This window comes from Lynx rufus, unplaced genomic scaffold (assembly GCF_022079265.1).
Source record: "Lynx rufus isolate CCGP_SWC_20201006 ecotype Redwood Valley unplaced genomic scaffold, mLynRuf1.p SCAF_8, whole genome shotgun sequence".
NCBI lineage: Eukaryota > Metazoa > Chordata > Mammalia > Carnivora > Felidae > Lynx > Lynx rufus.
Genome location: NW_025814896.1, coordinates 116,245,495 through 116,266,626, shown reverse-complemented (window position 1 = coordinate 116,266,626; position 21,132 = coordinate 116,245,495). Strand labels below are relative to the sequence as shown.

The 21,132-nt window shown below is 38.1% G+C and overlaps 1 protein-coding gene across 1 annotated transcript in view; it reads left to right on the top strand.

The window, feature by feature from the left end:
* Nucleotides 1-21,132, top strand: part of LCLAT1 (lysocardiolipin acyltransferase 1) — a 182,561-nt gene that overhangs the window by 45,984 nt on the left and 115,445 nt on the right. Inside the window, exon 2 of the mRNA XM_047068456.1 lies at nucleotides 18,366-18,534. Coding sequence (XP_046924412.1) covers nucleotides 18,370-18,534 — 165 coding nt within the window. The 5' untranslated portion in view covers nucleotides 18,366-18,369. The remainder of the gene's footprint in view (nucleotides 1-18,365; nucleotides 18,535-21,132) is intronic.

Below are 21,132 nucleotides of genomic sequence, written 5' to 3'. Positions count from 1 at the left end.
AAATGTTGATATATCAAGAGAAGTTGTTTAATTAGAATCTCCATAAAAAACCTGAACTATCAAAGGACTAAGGTGTTTCTACAATGTTATTTTATGAACCTAAAGCATACTGTGGCTGTGGCATTGAAAGGAAATGCATCTTAAATTCCATATATGAATGAAATTGTATGGTAATTTAAGAAACAAAACAAATGAACAAAGGAAAAAAGAGAGAGGCAAACCAAGAAATGGAGTCTCAACTATAGAGAACGAACTGATGGTTACCAGGGGGGGAGGTGGGTAGGGGGATGGGTGAAATTGGTGGTGGGGATTAAGGAGGGCACTTGCTGTGATGAGCACTAGGTGTTGTATGCAAATGTTGAATCACTATATTGTACACCTGAAGCTAATATTACACTGTATGTTAACTGACTGGAATTTGAATAAAAACTTAAAAAAAAACAGAAAGGAAATGCAGTTCAGGAGAAATATTCTATGTCAGCCATTTTCTGTATCATGCAGTTAAGGAAATGCAGTTAAGCTTTTTTTTTAAGTAGACTTTTTTTCTTTTGGTGTACTTATATGGGTGTAAATGTATGCATAGATTGGTGTAACCTCCATCTCCAAAAAACTCCCTTGTGCTATTTCTTTATAGTCTTGAAGGGCTTTTGTTCCATATCTTCCTGATTACTGAAAATTTCTATTAATTAATGTCTTTTAACCTCATGTTCCTCAGAGAAAAAGTGAACAGTAATATCTACCTTGAAGAGTTGTTACAATAATCAAATGTGATATTACATAAACATTATCCATAAATATAAATACACGTGTGCGCACATGTGCTCGCGTGTGCATGTGTGTGCACGCACACGTGGCCTGGCCCGTAGTAGGTTTCCTATCAGTTTTTTTTAAGAATATATTTTGTAAGTAATATAGTTTACAGTAACTTTTAGAATAGCTTAGTAAAGAAATATCATGTTCTCTTGATATCTAGAGCTTTTGGAGTGGGAAGGTTGATTGTCAAAGAATCCTCTGATAAGTTTTTTAGAAATGTGTCATCAGTTTCTCTGTTTTGGCTTGGAGGGAGGAGTACCCATATCTGTTTAACTTTATCCTAATATTTTAGGGTTCATTTCACATTATGCCCATTTCATAAAATGTGATTTTTTTAAGTTGATGATTGAGATGTATGGCCTGAGTCTTTGCTAACCCCAGGGCTTCCTTCTGAGCTTGTATTTCTAAGCCCTAATGTAATAGTGATGTGGGGGGACATTTTAATCTTTTTCTTAACAGTGAAGTACACAGTATTCTGGTATACAACATCCTAGGCAGTAGGATATAATTGCTTTTCTACAAATTTAATTGTTTAATCAAGTGCAGAAGCAGATTTAGAAGTTTTTGTTCTTGCTCACAAATCCTCATGTACACTGTCTTTATCACTGTTCTTTGTCTCATTATTAGTGTTCAAAATATTAGTAGGATCAGTAAATTATAGAACTGGAAAGAGCCTTTGAGATCTTCTAGTCAATTCTTGATTCTATCTAACCCAAAGCCCCTTTTTCATAGTAAGTATTTTGTAATACTCTCTTTAGTGTCTTGAAATAAAATTAATAGTTAACAAAAAATTGTTTTACTCACATAATTGAAAGAGATTAATACAATTCCCTAACTATAATATAAAGGAAAAATAAAAGGAAAATAATTTAAAATATGAAATATGATTATGCCATAAGACAAAACCACAAAACCCCACAAAAAACAGCCCCCCCCCCCAAATTTCTAAGATGCTGTTAAGCACATGTACTGCCCCCTGAACCATGTTCCAGACGCAGTCTTCTCTTATCTTTGGTAAAGCAGACGAGGGGTGGGGTGAAAGGGCAGAGGAGAGCGTTGGACAGGGCTTGGTGTCACCTCTGCAAGATGACACTAGTGTGATTGCTAGTAGAGCTTGCACGGGAATCCCAGGTCTTGTGAGTTGCTCTGCCGCTCTTGTTTTATTCATTGCTTCTAGGAGGAGAATGAGTCCAGTGGTACAGGAAGTAAAAACAGCTTCATGGTCTTTCTAAAAGTTTATGTGAAAACATTTTTCATTTTTGAATGAGGGAGTTAACTGCATGTTATTCTTGACTTGTTGCTTGCTGTAGAGCTACATAGATACATTGAAGTTACTCTTTCTAAATTCATCTATTGGCTAAGGGGAGTTCTGTGGTGGAGTGACAGCACAGTGAACGTTTAACCTCTGGCCCTGCCCCTGGCACAGTCTCTTAGGGTCTTTCTTCTGGACATCGTGGAGGTAGTAGACATATGGATGTATGTGTAATAACCAGAGGACATCCTGTAGGTTCAGAGATCCTGCCAGAGCTCCCGTTTTCTGGCTTTATGACTTTGGGCACAAACCCATTTTTTCATCTGTAAAATTCCTACCTTTTCTTTCTCACAGGTTGTCACAAAGGCCAAATGAAAGAGCATGAAGGAAAGTGGTAAACTGGATAGCAAATGCAGTGGATTCATGCTAACTGAAAGCCTCGCATCCTCCTCCTCCAATATTATAAAGAGAATATATGGTCCTTTTTTAATACTTCGTAGTTAGTATATTGTCATAATAAATACTCTAACCTGAATCTTATTTCAGTTCCTTGAACCCACCTGCCCGAGAGACCTGGAGTGTCATATATGTGCTGTCTCCAGTTCCTGTCTCCACTTGCTCATCCCCTAGTAAACACACAAACAAAAGGCCAAAACCAAAGATTTCCTGACCTTTATTGCAATATCACCGTTTACTTATTTCACTGTTGATTCCCCTGCTGGATTGTAGGTTGCATGAGAATTTTGTAGTCTACCCTACGTGCTTGTACTGCAGGTAAAGTGGTATTTCCAAAATAGAGTCAAATTAACACTCAGGAAGATGTGTTGTCTTTACCCTCCAGGCTCAGCCCTCTCTGATAATCTGGTGTTTCCAGAGGCGCCTGTGGCAGAACACAACAGGAAGCTATCCCAGCACCAGCCAGTTCAAGTTCCTTTGTATGTGTGTCATTTAATCTCTTGAGGGAGCAGTGTCCCCTGAAACTTCTAGAATGTTGCTTCTGATGTTTATCATTGATGTGGAATTCTATAGCAACTTAACTTTGATACTTTTGACTTCAGCCCTTACGTTGAGTTCTTTTTTCATCAAGATTCCAGGTAATCAACGGTAATTACGTTATAGAGGAAAAACATTTTGTTTTAGTGTTGGACTTTTTGCGTTAAGAACTAATAGTTTGGGGCGCCTGGGTGGCTCAGTTGGTTGAGCGTGCGACTTTGGCTCAGGTCATGATCTTGCGGTTTGAGTTCGAGCCCCGTGTCGGGCTCTGTGCTGATGGCTCAGAGCCTGGAGCTTGCTTCCGATTCTGTGTCTCCCTCTCTCTCTGCCCCTCCCCTGCCCATGCTCTGTCTCAAAAATAAATAAAACATTAAAAAAAATTAAAAAAAAAGAACTAATAGTTTTGTAGAGTTTTGTTAAGCATATGAAAGGCATATTACTCTTCTGTGAGTATTTTTGTTTTAAGTAGAGGATAACTTACTCTTTTCTGGCAGCCTTCTGACTGTAATTTTTTTTTTTTCTTTTTTGGACTCCATGCTTTTGCTTCAGTGCAACAATTCCATTTCTTATTGTTGATTTCCTCAATATGTGTTCATGAATCTTTCCTTGCATTCAGCAGCTATGCCTCATTAATTTAAATCTGGCTTTGCTTTGCTGGTCTTATGCTTATTTTGTTTCTCTTCTTTCTTAAAGTCTTGTCAGCCATATTCTTCACAACCCAATTTCAGTGCTGCTAACTTAGGGTGCTCATGTTAGTAGATACCTATTACCTTGATTTGATTTTGGAGATTATATGGGTGTTTCTCTCTGCCTGGACTATGGATTTCCCCCTTCTTTTATAGTCTGGCTTTTAAATGTAAAGTGGTTTATTGGAAAGAGCACAGGCTGTAGAGTTAAATGGATATGGGTTTAAATCCTAGCTCTGCTCCCTGCCAGTTAAATAGTTTGAACATGTTTGAATGTTTCTGAGCTCACTTTCTTCAATTGTAAAATGGGTGTATTTTTACCTACTTTTCAGAGTTTTGAGATGTTGGAGTATTTTACTGTAAATTATATTGTAAATATTGTAAAACACTTGATAGAGTATTTATCTCTTTCCTGTGTCTTTGAACATCTCTGGAAAAAAAAAAAAGGCAGCGTGGAATAGAGGAGAGACCCAACGGAGAGTGAGAGAGAAGTCCTGGCTTGCTTGAAGACCCCTTTGGTCTAAAAGATTTTGTGAGTTTGTGACTGACTTAATGTGAAGGTCTTTCAAAGAGGAACAAAACCACTAAGGTAGTCTAGATGGAGAGTTCTCTTCGCACTAAGGAAAAGTGAATCTGGATCTCTGTTGCCTCATCTATGGTAAGAAGGGTTTTTTTTTGCTTGGGCCACTGGTTCCAAATGATATTCTTTAACATCCTTTAGAGCAGAGAGGTCCAGTGACGGTGAGGAGTCGGGTCTGAGAGTGGAAACAGGTCTGAATCACAGCTGCTCTGCTTGTGTTTTACATATGAGCCTTTCTGGTGAGATTTTTGAATGAACAGTCCTATGGCTGAAAGAGTTTGCAAACCAGTGGACTGAATGATCTCTACAGCCTGTCACAACTCTTGACTTTCCATGATAGGTGATGTGGTTTTTAAATTGAGTTTTCAGAGATGTTTTTCATAATATTTTATACATTATACTGTCCTGAAAACTACCTCCTTGTTCAGGAGTTAGCTTTGTAAGTTCTATAAATAAATTTAAAAATTCTATAAATATTAATTGCTGTTCTTAAGGCGTCATGAGCTTCTGTTATCAAGTATTTGTATTGGCATTCGTATTAATTTCTCCACCTGTGTTTTTATTAATGGCAAGAACATGCTACATGAAACACGTTAAAATACATGGAGAGAGCTCCAGGGTCATTCTCCATCTGTTATTTATTTTGATTTTTGCAAGTCTAGGGAAAAAAAGGTCACAGAATAATGTTTTAATAGCAAAACAGATGTTCCAGATATTAACCCTGTTGTTATTTGTACAAAGTAGACTTTTATACATGACCCAAATCTCAGTCATGTCTTTCAGAAGTTAGAAAAAAATGTTTTATACATTTGTAGTATTCACCCAGAATTCCACAATGTATGAGTAACAGCAGTGTTAATGAAATTCAGTCTGAAATACCTTGAATCAAGATTACTTGATTCCATTCATATTATAAGGTATTAATAAAGGTATCTCAAATATTTTTAAAACAAAGCCTAATATAAATAAATATACATAAAATAGTATTATGATATGTAACATTTCTGCCTTTGCTTATAATACTTTGTGGGCTTTTTGACTTCCCAACTAAGTTTTTTCTAGAATAATGTCATTATATGATTTATCTTTGGTTTCACCTCATTGCTCAGATACTTGATAAATGTATTTCATAAATGAAAATTACACAGTATAGTTTCTTGAGACTTAAGAATGTCTCCAGAATTCCTTTGCAACAGAAGACCATTTCAGGCTGCTATTCAGTTGTCTCTAAACCAGTAGTGTCTTAACTTTCTTTGAATTACAAATCCCTGTGATACAAATTAGGGATCCTCTCTGAAGAAAAACACACATAAATTAGCTTACAATTTTAGGGGTTTATGAAGCCTTGAATACATTCCATGAGCCATCTACGGGTAAACTTCCCTTTGCTGTGTGAAGAATAAATTGTAGAAAGGAAACATTTGTTTTTGTTTTTATTTTGCTTGTATCTATTAAAAGAAAAAATTGCTATGAATGATAGTTGACTTTTTTGAGAATACGGTAGTGTTTTCATTCAGTTTATATTGATTTGTAAAAAGTCTTTTATTAACGATGTTAATGTAATGTTAGAAATAATGTGATCAGTCTGTGATGTGTTGAAGAACTGTAATATGAAACAGAAAAACGTTTTATTCCTTGCCCAGTCAAAACACTTGTTAGGTGCCACCCTGAGACAGTGGTATTTTATACCTTCTAGTGAATACCAGTAATTTATATTAGAAAAGTTACTGATATCAGAATGTCAGCATCTTTTACATATGAAGAACATTGGGCTAGTGTTTTAATGTTATGAAATTCCCATTTTATGCTTTTCATTAGTGGCTAACTTTATCAAACTCAATGGTATATTATTAATGGCACCTCTCTAGTCCCTTAGTGTAAGAAATCCTGGTCCCTCGTTTTTCCTTTTGAAATAAATGTTATTGGGATTTTATTAAATAATTTAAAAGTAAAACTTTCTGTGTACAATTTGGAAGGAAAATCATAGTCTCACGATGCAAGGAGAGTCGTTGGTAATATTTTGATGCTTGTCTGTCTAGGTTATTTTCTGTTCAGTGATTGCACTCTGTCTCGATTTTGGTTCCCTTTTGTACTTGTTTTGCTTGTATATGCTTTTTTCTTAAAACTTTTTTAATGTTTATTTATTTTGAGGGAGAGACAGAGCACAAGCAGGGGAGGGTCAGAGAGACAGGCAGTTACAGAATCCAAAGCAGGCTCCAGGCTCTGCGCTGTCAGAACAGTGCAGCCCGATGTGGGGCTCGAACTCACGAACCGTGAGATCATGACCTGAGCCGAAGTCAGCCGCTTAACTGACTGAGCCACCCAGGTGCCCCTGTATATGCTTTTTTCTAATTTCTGAAGTGGTCGTCATCCTTACAGTTTCTCTTTTCCTTCAGTATTCACGGCCTTCAGGGTAAAGTGGTTAGAGTTACTTGTGTCTTGGTAATCTCCCAGCTAATGAACTTTTTTTGTTCTGAGATATAATTCACATACCATATCGTTCACCCATTTAAAGAGTAGTGTACAGGTAATGGTTTTAGACTGTTCAGAGTTGTGCAGCCATCATCACTGTCTAATTTTAGAACATTCTTTCACCCTCCAGTCACTCCCATTCCACCTGCATCCAGCCATAGGGAGCCACTAATCTACTTTCTGTCTCTACAGATTTGCCTCTTCTGGACATTTCATATACATGAAATCATAGAATATGTGGACTTTTGTGATCGGTTTCTTTCACTTAGCATTAATAATCTCAAAGTTGTCTGTGTCGTAGCATGTATCAAGTACTTCACTCCATTTCTGGTTGTTGTTGAATGATAGCCACTGATGGCTAAATCCCTTTTGTTTGTCCATTTATCAAATGAAGGACATTTGGGTTTCCACTTTTTGACTATTATGAATGGCGCTGCTATGAACATTCATCTATATGTTTTTATGTGGACATATATTTTCATTTCACTTAGGTATATATATCTAGGAGTGGAATTGCTGGGTTATGTGGTACTCTAACATTCTGAGGACTGTAAGTCATTGGATCAAGGATGGTAGTCTCTTGAATAATAGGTAAGAGGTATAAGAGAGTTGTACTAACCAGTTTTTCTGAAATGATTTAATATAGTAGTGTTCCACTTAGTGTGGGTGTATGCGGTTTTAACTTTTACATCTTACAAGGAAACTTCTATAACAACAGGAAATTGTTGAAATGTAGTGAGTGTGCTTGCCATTTTTGCAGAAAAAGAAGTGGTGGCATTTTCATGAAAAAAAAATGCTTGCTGTTAACAGTTCATTTTGTTTGAAACAATTTGGAAGAAACAAAACCCAACAGAAATCCCGAGACTTTGGGAAATCTTTCTCATGCTTAACCCAATCACTGCACAGTATGCACCATCAAGAATGTTAAGAGGTAGCCTCTTTCCCTTGCTTTTAGTCCTAGCTTGACTCACTACTATCCTTCCTCTAAGCCCAGACCTTGTTTGCATCTTAATTCTTCATGTTTCAGTTGGTTGCCTTAGCCATCTATGATTCTTGTCTAATGGAAGGAACGCTGAGCTGGTGGAAGGTCTTAGCCTAGCTCCGTTGCCACCGGCTGTGCCACTGTAAGCACAGGTCAGATCCCTCAACCTTTCTGCTCCCCACTTTCTTCACTGGCATAATGAGAGAATCATCTATGAAATTGAAAGATGTTTAAAGCTCAGTGATCTTAACTCTATCTCTAGACTTCTAAGATTTTGCAAGCTGGTTGTCAAGCTTACTGATTTTTCATGAACTTGGCATTTAATATATACTTCCTTGTATTGCTTCCTCCCTCCTTTACAGATGTGTTCTTCTTTCTGCACCTAGATGATATTGCCAAGGAGGGCAGAGACTCTATGTTACCATTTGCAGTACCTTGTCTGAGGATGGTTAGTGTTTAATAGTGCAGATATTATTATGACTTTTTAATGACTGTGGAATGACTCTAATTGGTACTTATTCTCTGTTTGATCAGAATTAAATGATCGAAATAACTTGGTAAATTTAGACAGCTGTTTTAACTTTTTCCTTTTCTGTCTTTTTAAGAGTATGCTTTTGATTAAAGTATCCATGGGGATAGTCAGAAATGAACATTCTGTTTTTAGAAACTTTTAAAATAACTGCTTTCTGCTAGAACTTTATCCTTATGAGACTTTTATACACATGTATTCATGGGCTCCTATTTTGTGTATACGAAGAGTTTCAGGAAACTCCTTGCTTGCTTTCCGACAGTCTATATACCTCCATCACTTAGCTCTTTGCACATTTTACCGGTTGGCTCTGTGTCTCATGAAGTGAAAAATGGAACATGAGCTTAAACTTCAAGTTAACATGGATAAATGCTATAAAATAAATTCAGCGGTGGTTTTGAGTGGGTGCTGGCGTACTTTTAGCTTACCCAGGGTATGAACTTTACCATTCCTGTCTCAGTTTGTTTTTAATTGTAGTTTTTAATTTGTCTGTAAAACTTTGAGTTGATAGTATGACAAACAGTAATTTGTCTAAGAGATAGGACTTATTTCTACCTCAACATTTAATCATTTTTACTTTGATTATGGAATTGTGGAGAAACAGGTATTGCTGGCATCTGACAAGCTGACTTGTTTTGGCTATGTTGACGGTGCTTTTTTTTTTTTTTTTTCTCATTCTTCCTCTTTTACCTCTCTTTTCTGCTTCTTCCCATTTTGCTATGTAAGTATCAAATGGAAATGTCTCTTTAAAACATTAAAGAAAGCATCTATTTCTCTTTGACCACCAGCCTTAGTCACAGCCTCTTCCATCTTTACAGACCATGGAAACGTTATGTGTCCTTATAGACAGATTTATGTGCATTTACATTTATTTATATAAACCATATAGCATAAGGTTTTTTTTTTCCAGGGGTGTGGTTCCCCTCTTTTGAAAATAGTATCATACTCTTTTTCACTTAGCAATATATCTTAGAGAACTGTTCATTTCAGAAAATACAGTTTGACCTCATTCTTTCCACCTGCTGCATAGTGTTCCATGATCATTGGTTGTACCACAGTTTAGCCCTTCTCCCATCAGTGGACATTTATGTTTCTGATTTTTTGGTTACAGATAATGCTCAACAAAGATCTTTGTACACGCAGTTGAGTATTTCTCTGGGGTAAATACTTAGAAGGAATTCATGATGATAGGCATATTCAAAATTATTATAGCTTATATGTATTATTACAGCTCACTTACCAGTGTGCCCTCTAAAATGTATACTTCTTTCAGCTGTGAAGGCAAAGACATCAACAAATGATGTTTAGAATACCAAAGGCAAAAATTAGACATTTTTGTCAATCTGGTAAGAAAACAATTGGTATTTTTTTTAACTTTTTGTTTTTAATGTTCATTTATTTATTTTGAGAGACAGAGCAAGCAGGGGAAGGACAGAGAGAGAGGAGAGAGGGAATTCCAAGCAGGTTGCATGCTGTCAGTGCAGAGCCCGACGTGGGGCTCAAACTTGTGAACCATGAGACCGTGACCTGCACCGAAATCAAGAGTCAGATGCTTGACTGACTGAGCCACCCAGGTGCCTCGGTGTTTTGTTGTCTTAATTTCCACTTTCTTGAAAATAGGTTGAACATTTCGTCATGTTTATGGACGCTTTGTATTTTCTTATAAACTTCATATGTGGAAGTGATTACTTACAAGGTATCCAGTTTAAATTATTACATATATAACTTTTTGGGGTAAATATTGTTGAAATATATATATAGAGGGGCACCTGGGTGGCTTATTTGGTTAAGCCTCTGACACTTGATTTTGGCTCAGGTCATGATCCTCCTGGTCATGAGATGGGGCCCCGTGGCCGGCTTTGCGCTGATGGCATGGAACCTGCTTGGGATCATCTCTCTCTTTCTCTCCCTCTCTTTCTGCCACTCCCCCGCTCATGCTCTCTCTTTCTCATTCTCTCTCTCAAAATAAATAAATAAAAAATTTTTAAAAAGATATGTATAGGAAAGTAAATAGATCACAAATGTATAGCTCAACAAATTTTTGTAAAGTGAATACACCACATGTAACCAGCACACAAATCAAGAAACAATATTGCCAAAATCCTTGAAGCCCCTGGTGCCCCTTCTAGTCACTACCCATGCTCCATACCTCCCAGTATAACCATTAATGTTACTTCTAACGTTATAAATTATTTTTTCTATTTTTGAACGTTAAACAAATAGAATCATACAGTATATACTGTCTGCTTCTTACTAGGTATCAACTTTTTTATTATTAAAAAAAATTTTTTTTAATGTTTATTTATTTCTGAGACAGAGACAGAGCATGAGTGAGGGAGGGGCAGAGAGAGAGAGGGAGAAACAGAATCTGAAGCAGGCTCCAGGCTCCGAGCTGTCAGCACAGAGCCTGATGCGGGGCTCGAACTCACGACCTCATGACCTAAGCCGAAGTCGGATGCTCAACCGATTGAGCCACCCAGGTGTCCCTCTAGGTATCAACTTTAAGTACACTTTAAGTAAAAGAATTGCATCAGGGTTGGGACACCTGGGTGGTTCAATTGGTTAAGCTTCTAACTCTTGATTTCAGCCCAGGTCATGATCTCGCAATTCGTGAATTTGAGCCCCACATTAGTGGGGCTTGGAATTCTCACTCCCTCCTTTTTCTGCCCCTCCCCGGCTTGCTGTGTCTCTCGAAAGAAAGAAAGAAAGAAAGAAAGAAAGAAAGAAAGAAAGAAAGAAAGAAAGAGAAAGAATTGCATCAGGGTTTAGAGATAACTCTGAGTATTTACACAGATAATTTCTTCTCTCACTAAACTTTAATAAGATAGAGTCATTTTAACATAACCCTAGATGTGTTAGAAACTCTCACAATGGACCCCTCCCCGCCAGAGGGAGTTAGCAGACTTGTTTACTGAAATCCAGCTTCATTTTGGGTAGGTCTAACTGAGGTTTGACCCCATTCTGTGCTCTGTAACCGCCTGTTGGGTTTATCAGAATTGGTAAACTGTGGTTTTATTTCATCTAAATGATCGTAACTAAATGCCTGTTTACCTTGCAGCTTCTTCTAGTATCTGGGAAAATATTATTCTCTTGTGCTGCTTCAGGAAGAATGAAACTGTGTAGTTTGTTTGGCTTTCCTGTTACTGTCTGTGTCATTTTCCCAAACAGGTAAAGGTGCCTGAGCAAACCTTATACATTATCCTTTCAGCTTCATCCACCTGCCTTATGATTGCTAACTTGATACAGAAAGGTGTTTTACCTTCTGTGTCTTTGGCTTATTTTTGTTCATTTGTTTCTTTTGGTGATTTGCTTGTTAAAGGAGTATACCTTTTTGTCTTCAGAATATCTTGAACTTAAATTCTTTAGTGTAATAGTCCAGTGATTTCTTGACATTAGAGACTGTTTTTTAAGTAAAATATGATGAATAAGGTCACTAATGTTAGCATTCTTTTAAATTTATTTTTAATTAACAATCTGCTTCCTAAAAGAATTTAAACTGATTTACAATAAAAGACATACATGATAATGAGAATGCCAATAAGAATAAAAAGGTTGTAAGAGGAGAAAGAGATAATAATAACCCTAATCTTTGCTTCTCAAATTAAATGTTAAATTTAGCTCTGAGCCTCTGTCTTTGTGACTTGAAAGGAAAACAAATACAGTTCTCACTGGGGAATAAAGCAGCAAACCATTTCATCAGGCGAGACAGATGTGTGTATGTTACTAAATTCTGAAAAATGCAGAAATATTCATCAGAATCAGGTCATGCAAATTAACATGCATCCAGGGATTTAAAAATTTTGTTGGATTTAAAAGAAATTAATCAACTCATACATAGTTCACTTATGTTTATGAAAGAACTAAATCAGTGTGATTGTGTCTGGGTGTGAAGTATTTATTCATCTAGCTTCTAAGAGTAGTGCATAAAGAACACTACTTTAAATGGCACTGTTGGTGAGCATATTAGTAGCCACCATCCTTAAGAAATAGAATATTGCCAGTCTCCTGTGGACTCCCCCATGACAACTATTACCCTTTTATATTAGTCATTATTTCTCTTTCAAATTTTATCACCTATGTATGTATCCCTAAGCCGTATATGTATACATATGTATGTATGTATGTATTTGAAAAGTTGAGAAGCAAGCAGCGTAATCTATCATTAGATGAAGGCTTCTAGAGGTGCAGAATCTCTGGGTGGTAGTCTGACCTTGGTGTCCCAGAACATTGACCAGATCTGTTTCTGGGGAAGTTAGTGAGCAAGTTCATACATAAATGAGTCCTAAAAAAAACCACAGTCCAGCGCTCACCATAGTCAGGGCATCTGGCTGGAGTCTGCAGATTCTGGCTTTCTGGTGGGAATATGTTTTCTCCTAAATTCACCTTGAACACCCCCCTCCCACCCCGTCTCAGGAGTAGATCAAAACAGAGTACTTATGGTAGATAAAATGAGTGTCATCAGCTGGCCTGCAGGAATTTTATCAGAACATGTTCAAGAAGCCAAGTGCAGATTAGAATCTGTGCCAAGGTTCACCTGGACATTCTGTTCTTGGCTCAAAAAGATAGTTTAAGAATAAGGAATTTGGTGATACAGCTTTCAAAGAGTCTTTCTTCTGAGTTACCCATCCCCAATTTGGACTGGACACCTTCTTTGTCTTGTGCATGACTGTCATCCTCAGATCTTCGTTCATGATCTTCTTGGAGATTCCCTGGACCTCTCACCTATGTGGGAGCTCTCATTTCCCATGTTTCATCTCCATTAGTCTTTGTTTTAGGAAGGCCATTTTCTAATAGTTTCTTGAAAAAAGATTGTATGGGAGGTACCTTTGAGATCTTGCATGTATGATAATGTTATTCTATTATCCTTGATAAAGTGACTGGATAAATAATTTTCTTGAGAACTTTGTAGGCATTGTTCTGTTTCATCTTGCTTCTGGTATTGCTCTTGAGATGTTTCTACTGAGAAGTCCAAAGCCAATCTCATTTTTAATCCTTTGTGACCTGCTCTTCTACCTTCTCTAGAAGTTTTGTAGAATGTCCTTTTGTCTTCTCTGTCCTGAATGTGACAGTGCTGTGCCTTGGTGAGCATGTTTTCATCCATTATCCTAGCTTTCGGCAGGCCCTGTTGATGTGGAGTGTCCTGTTCACCAAGTTTGGAGGAAAAATTTTAAAAATTCTTTTGTTGTTGGTTTCTTCCCCTTCAATTCCTCACTACTCTCTTTTTAGCACTCATATGATTTGCATATAGGACCTCCTGTTTGGTCCTCTAATGCTCTTTCTTTTTTTCTCCAGCCCTTTATCTTCTTGACTTTTGGGGGGGGGTTCCTCTGTTTTATTTTTCAACTCTTTGAGTTTTTAATTTTTGCTCAACGTTGTATGTGGTCAACTTCCAATAGCTCGTTTACTCTCTTAATGTTTCCTCACGTTTTTGTTTACTAGATGCAGTATTTTTTTAATCTTTCTGATATGTTTAAGATAGTTTTCTTCTTCCTGAATAGTTTGTTTCCTTCAAGTTTATTTTTTTTTCTGTTTTAGACTCTAATGTTATGTTACAGACTTTTCTCAGATGTCTCTTTATCTGCTTACAGTGAAAAATAGGGGACTTAAAAAGCCATTGAGGAACTTGTATGTAGGTGAGGCTTACATGAACTTTGGGCTTCACTATAGGGTGATCCAAGTGGACCGTTTGTTAGGGTACCCCCGGTGCTTCTATATTGTTTTTCCTCAATGTCTGGTCAGATCCCCAGAGAAGTGTGCCCCAGTAGTCTGCCTAGAGCGGTGCTATTCAGTACAGTAGCCACTTGCCACATCCAATGAATAACTCCTCAGCTGAATTAGCTACATACAGCTATTGGCTATCATACTGGACAGCACAGCTACTGAACATTTCCATCACTGCATGAGGTTTTATTGGAGAGCACTGGACTAGGACTAAACTCTTGTTCCCAGCCACCTGAAAGCCCAGTGAGGAAAGATGGTCTGGGTCTCAGCTTTAGGATTCTCTATGTGTAGGGTTACTTAATCCCACTGTGTGTCCCCTAATCTAGAAGCCCAGTTTTACCTTCTTTAGAGAAGATGGGCTTAAATAATATGCTTAACTCTTTCTTACTTTTATTACTCATTATTTATTTTTTTTGTCTTTAAATATTTCTTATACCAGTTCCAAACTCTCCACTGTGTTTTCTGGGAGTGCCCCTGGGTATAGATAGGCTCTTTAGCGCACCTCTGTCAGTATTAACAGTGCTGGGGAACCGAGTCCCTTAGTTCTGTACCTACAAATACCACTGATATTACTGATACCTTACTTTTGAGGCTCTTGTTTTGATTAGATGAGAATGTTTGTAAAGTGCCTATTTTAAGACATGCTTGACTCATCAAAGGTATATAGTAAGGTCCTTTTAAAACCTCAAATTTACAAATCCACTGTGTTTCTAACTTGCCCTACCAAGTGCTTAGGAGGTAACTGAGACAGAATAAAGGGCCATTGAGATTAGGATACTGGACAGTTGACCAGATTATTACTACCTAAATGATTTGTTTTTTGACACCAGCCTCGGAGTAGTCAAATTTGGGAGTTTCAGCAAAATTTTGAATTATTTACCTATTATGGATCTTTTCATTGCTTATGAATAGTTCAATATGTAGGTGTTAAATATGTAACGACCAGGAGCCTTCTGTAAAGTGCCTGGCAAATATTAGGTGCTCAAAAGGTAGGCCTTTGAGAGTTTCCCCAACTTCCTCATCTGTAAGCATCCAGATGAAGTGATGTGGTCACGATATCAGGCTTTTGCATGGTGGAGCTGGAGCAGATGGTCCCAGACCTTGATACCAGCATCTGTCTATGCTGGGATTTTTGCTGACAAGTTCCATGTGCTGTCAGTTTTGAAGGGAAGAGAAGCTGTTAGCTCTTAAGGCTTTTAACAAAACCAATCTATTTACTCATTGAGTCGACACTTATATATGCACCCTTACCACTTATCCCAAAACATGAGTCATAGGCCCTAGGTTTTTTTCTTACCCATGGTGACATGCTACAGGTGGTATTTCTTGGCTGTCCTGGCCTGGGTGTGTGCAGTTTGTCCCTGGGACCTGTGCTCTTGTGATTTCTTGCAGCTCCCCAATGGGTACACTATACCTAATTGAAATCTCATGAGTTACAGTTCCCTGCTTAAGCCATGCTGTTTTGTATTTCTGTGACTCTGCATGTTTTGTTTTACTGCCTGGAATAATCTCTCCCACCCCCAGCCTCACATCCTCCAAGAGTCTGATGCCTTCTTTAATCCCTTTTAGTACAGTTCATCCTGCCTTACCTTGAACTATCCTTAACACATGTTGCATGCTCTGTTATACCTTCTATTGTAGCATGTATCCCATTGAATTGCACTTATTTCTTAGTATGCCTATTAGAATATGAGAACAATGCTACTGCACATTTTAGTTGTTCGGTGATTACATAAGGACATTTTATGAAGGAAAAGAGGTTTCCTTCCTGAGCGAGAAGCTGTAGATATCTGGTCTATGGATTTATTTGCCTATCCCCTGCCCCATTTGGGTTGCGTCCAGTTTTTGGCAAGTATGAACGAAGCTGCTATAAACAATTGTGTACAGGTTTTTGTGTCATCATAAGTTTTCATTTGTCCTGTATATTTGGAATTGCTGGATTACATCGTAAGCATATATACTATTTTGCATTGCCACCAGCAGTGTGTGTGAGTTCTTAATGTTCTGCATCCTCACCAGTACTTGGTATTGCCAGGTCCCCTCCCCCCCCCCCCATTTTAGCTATTCTAAATAAGCGTGTAGCTGTCATAACTGTTAACCGTGTTTGTTTGTGAAACCTGTGAGACTTGGAAGAAGACCGGATGGCACTGGATTAAATGCAGAGCCAGGGAGAAGTTCGTGAGGAGATAGGCCATGATTGACGAGAGCTTGGTATGACTGTCATACTCACTGTGGTATCCCCAAGTGACTAGCACAGAGCCTGGCACACAGTAGGATCTCTTTGTATGCTTATTGAGTCATTGAACAAATGATTGAGAAGTTAGGGAAAAGACAGGAGCAGGACAGAAAAGTAATTTTAGATGGGACTTGGCCTGAATAACCCCTGTATGTTCATGGGACACATCCTTCTCTACTTGAGTCTGTGTTTACATACGTGTTTAGAAGCTGACTCGGGCCTCTCATTCCCGGCCACTTGGCGAGAAGGACGTAGGATAATATCATGAAAGAAGTAGAAGGCAGAAAGACTTGATGCTTCCAGCTGGTCTGGGGACATGGGAAAGTCATCGGAACTCTTCTGGTCCTCCGCTTCATCACTGTAAAGTGAGATGTTATTAGGTGATATCTAAGAGAAGAAATACACGGAGTTAAAAGAGTTTAATCACATCAAATGAGAAATAGTTTACTAAGTGAGGAAGAGGTATGTCTGAGTCTTTGATGGGTGTGTACAGATACAGTGTGGAGTCCCGTTCTTAAGTGTCTAAACAGAGCCAGCTAATGGCTAATTGGCAGAAACAGCAAAAAAGGGAGTTACAGGGTTTCTGATAGAGGAGCAGCACTGCAGATGGTCTTTTTCTTTTTCCTGTGTAAAAAAAGCTTAAATCTAAAGACTCGATAAAAGCTGCCAAGAGTGTCATCTTTCAGTGTGAAGAGGAGAACCTAGGCCTCACAAAGCAAAGCTGAGGGTGTGGAGGAACAAACACACACCTTTCTGGGCCCTGGGTGAGCAAAGTGGTCACTGCATTTCAGTGGTTTTTCTCTGTACCCTCAGTCCCTCACCTGACTTCTACTTAGAAGTTCAGATCTAGAGTTCAGAAAAAACCAGTTCTTACTCATTCTCTTTGTACTTGGAAGGATTTTGTACACACACCGTCAAGTATTGGTAGAGATTTAAAAACATACTCCGTACCCAGATAAAGTCGAATCTGTGTTGTTAAGGGATTTGACCTGTTTTATCGTCTGACATTTATTAAAGCACTTTGACATTTGAAATTTTGTTTTCTGTTCTGAATATTTAAAAAGAACCACAGGTCTTGATCACTGGAATACCTCTTGTAAAATGAAAAATTTAAGGCCATTATTGTTTTCAGAATTTTAATGATTCCAACAGTTGTATTATCCTGAGGCAAAACATATTGTTGCTCTAATATAGGTTAGGTTATAGAATCAAATGTTTGATTATTCATTTTAAACTGTGTTTCCAACAGTTTCTTTTAAAATGTCAGTATTAAGTGTTTCTGGTTATGAGGACCCTGAAAGTAATCTTTTGGCAAATAAAGTGAGGAATCTGACTTCTCTTTATTCTTTCAGCTCATAAAGAAAAAGCCAGTTTAAGAACAGTTGCCCAAAGACATTACTTTCAGGTTCTAGTGTGAAGAATTAACATTAAAAAAAAATTATTTATTTTGAGAGAGAGAGAGAGAGCAAAGGAGAGAGAGAATCCCAAGCAGATTCTGTGCTGTCAGCACAGAGCCTGACATGGGGCTCTATTCCATGAGCCATGAGCCATGACCATGACCTGAGCCAAAATCAAGAGTCACGCTCAACTGAGTGAGCCACCCAGGAGCCCCAGCATTTCTAGGTTTAAAAAAAAAAATTAGTGCACTCTATAAGATTGTCAACGCTTTTAGGCATGATTACCCTTGGGAAACTGTTCTGTAATTCTTGGTCCATTAAGTCGACTTTTTATAGTAGGATATAAAAAAACCTCTGGAATATTTTAAGAGTTTGTATTGGGTAACTCATACATGTTTATGTTAATACTAATAACTAGATTTAAAAAAACCAAAGGCGCTTCTTAAATAATATAGCTTTGGGGTGGGGGGAGGAGTCAGACACTTACTCTGCTGAGAGTATTCATTTCTAATGTACTGGAAATTTGTTAGACCTGTAGGACATATAAGAGAGTCACCTTTATGGTATTCAAGTTCTTAAATTCTTTACCAGAGCCTTTTCTGTGGCCTTGTAATTTAAGATTATTTTATGCATTCTCAGTTTGGGCAGTTTATGTGTATAGTAACAAAATATATTCTTTTTTTTTTTCTTTACGTATCTTTCAGAATCATGGTGTCATGGAAAGGGATTTACTTCATACTCACTCTGTTTTGGGGAAGCTTTTTTGGAAGCATATTCATGCTGGGTCCCTTTTTACCTTTGATGTTTGTAAACCCATCTTGGTATCGCTGGATCAACAACCGCCTCGTGGCAACTTGGCTCACACTACCTGTGGTAAGCTAGAGTCAGAGTTACTCGAATGTTACCCTTTGATAACGTGATAAGCATGTGAATCCTTTCTGTTTCATAAGAGGTATGTTAGCATTTAGAGGAAATACAGAAACTAGAGAACATGAAATATAATTCGTGTCCTTGAAGTAATATCTAAGAGCCATATTCCAAATTAAGAGTTTTCTTTTATATTCCTCATGAAGTTTATTTCCTTCATTGATGTATACTTTACATGTTGCAAAATGCACAAATCTAAAGATATAGATAGTTAATGATGTAAAAATTCTTCAATTTCCCTTTATTTTACGAATAATGACAATTTAAGATTGAGATGAAACTGTTGTTTTGAACTTTTGACATTGATGTGATTGATTTAATTCTTCCCAGTAACCGCAGAATTTAGGAATAAAGTGATTTCCTGACTGTGGGCTAGAATGAGAACATCTGTAAATGTAAGTGTGTACAAAATGTGTAGTAGATTCTTGGAACAGACAGGTGTTTTCTGCACCGTCAGTGCATACAGCTCTGAGCACATTTCCCTGTGATTCTGAGCTGGCCCAGACTCCTCCCTTGTCTGGATTAAAGCTGCTTCAGCCCTTCCCTGTTGCTGCTAACCCACAGTGCCTTCCCCAGAAATGGAGGGGCACCCATGTAGCTGCCTTTACCTTGAATAGGTTGTTATTTCCTGAGACTGTTCTGTTCTTTCTTTTTCCTGAGCAACAGCTGAAACTTCATGTTCCTGGGTTTACTGACCAGTCATGGTAGAGGTGATGGGGACATACCCGACAAGGAAAACAGGGAGGGAATCCTTTTCCTTCAAGTGTTGAAGGGTCTTTCTTCACCCTGTGTCCTTTGAAATGCTGTTGCCTAGTTGCCCTCAGGCGGACGGCCGAGGTTCCATTTGCAGAGACGAAGGTAGACTAATGCTGCGGACTCCTCCCGGACTCCTCCCGTGGAGGCTGAGGAGTTGTTTACAGTGCACCCTTTTCATATTTTAGAAAGGATTCTTCTGGTGAATAATTTTAAGAATTGCATTTGTGCCTTGTCAAAGGTTATTTTGTTAAAAAAAAATTATTCAGATATGTTTTATGAAATGTGGTATCGTTAAACTAAAAGTAGTCCCCCATCTCTCTCTGTCCCTCCTCCCTTTCCTCTTCCCCGTTTCTTTTCTCTATTTGAACTTAATCTACAGGCACAAAGAAAGGGACTTAGAGCATACTGGTAGATGATAAATAACTGGTTCCAGATTAAGGAGAGGAATGACAAGTTGTTATTGAAAGGGCAATGATGATTATAGCTGTTAAAACACTTATGTGACAGGTACTGTGCTAGGGGCTTTAGGATGTCTTCATTTCAGGCTCCACTTTACCGAAGAAGTAGAAGCTTTGAGAAATCAAATAATTTGCTGAAGGCCATACGCATAAGCAAATTATTTAAGCAGAGCTGAGATTAAACCTAGTTTGCTGCCATATCTAGGTGATAAGAAGAATCTTTCAGGATTGGTCAGGGTCACGTGACTCTAACTTACAGTGGTAAGAAGTCAACTAGTACCTCTTGATTGTTTTAAAAGAAGAAGGTTCAGAGTTCTTTCAAGTCAGGGAATGCCTCACTTCGTAAGGGAAAAAAAATCTGGTAGCTGCTAACACAATCAGTCCCGGTGGTGTGGTGATTCCTCACAGTCGAAGAGGAAAGGTGGTAAGGAATAGTCCTACAAAGCCTTTGAGAAGCCAAAGACCTAGGTTGCCGAAATACTTGGAACGAGGTACCCCTTAATAAATACTTGTTGGGTGAGAAGTGCCCTGGTCAGACTAGCCCAAACTTTGGTGTCAGAATTATGCTGGCTGGCTTCATAGAAGGAGTTGTACAATATTCCCTCCGCGTCTGTTTTGAAAGAAAATGGTGTGTCTGTGTGTGAACACAATTTAGTCACAACCTAGGGATTACATAATGTATCCTTAGTATGTCACAGTGTCCTTGGAGTTGGTATTTATTAGCACACTGCATAAAGTGTAAGGCTTGTGACAGTGTAGGACTTTCATTCCCACATCCTTTGTGCTGCTGCTGTCCTACTCTGCTCACAAAATAAACTTGACAATGCAGTGTTATAATTCTTTGCTTTACATGGTCCTATTTCTTTCAAAGAAATCATAGAATATAATCTCTTATGTTTATCTAAATATTTTCCATTCATAGTATCCTTTGTTCTTCCTGTATATTAGAGTTTCTGTCTAGTGTCCTTTCCCTTCAGCCTGAAGAACTTCATTTAGGTTTTCTTGTAGTGAGGGCTCCTGTAGATGGTTTTCTTTTATTTTGCCTTCATTTTTTTTAATGTGTGTTTATTTTTATTTATTTTTTTTATTTTTGAGACAGAGATGGAGTGTGAGCGGGGGAGGGGCAGAGAGAGAGGGAGACACAGAATCCGAAGCAGGCTCCAGGCTCTGAGCTGTGAGCACAGTGTCCAACGCAGGGCTCGAACCCATGGACCGTGAGATCATGACCTGAGCTGAAGTCAGATGCTCAACCGACTGAGTCACCCGGGCGCCCCTATTTTGCCTTCATTTTTGAAGTATAGTTTGCTGACTGTGAAATTTCTGGGATGAC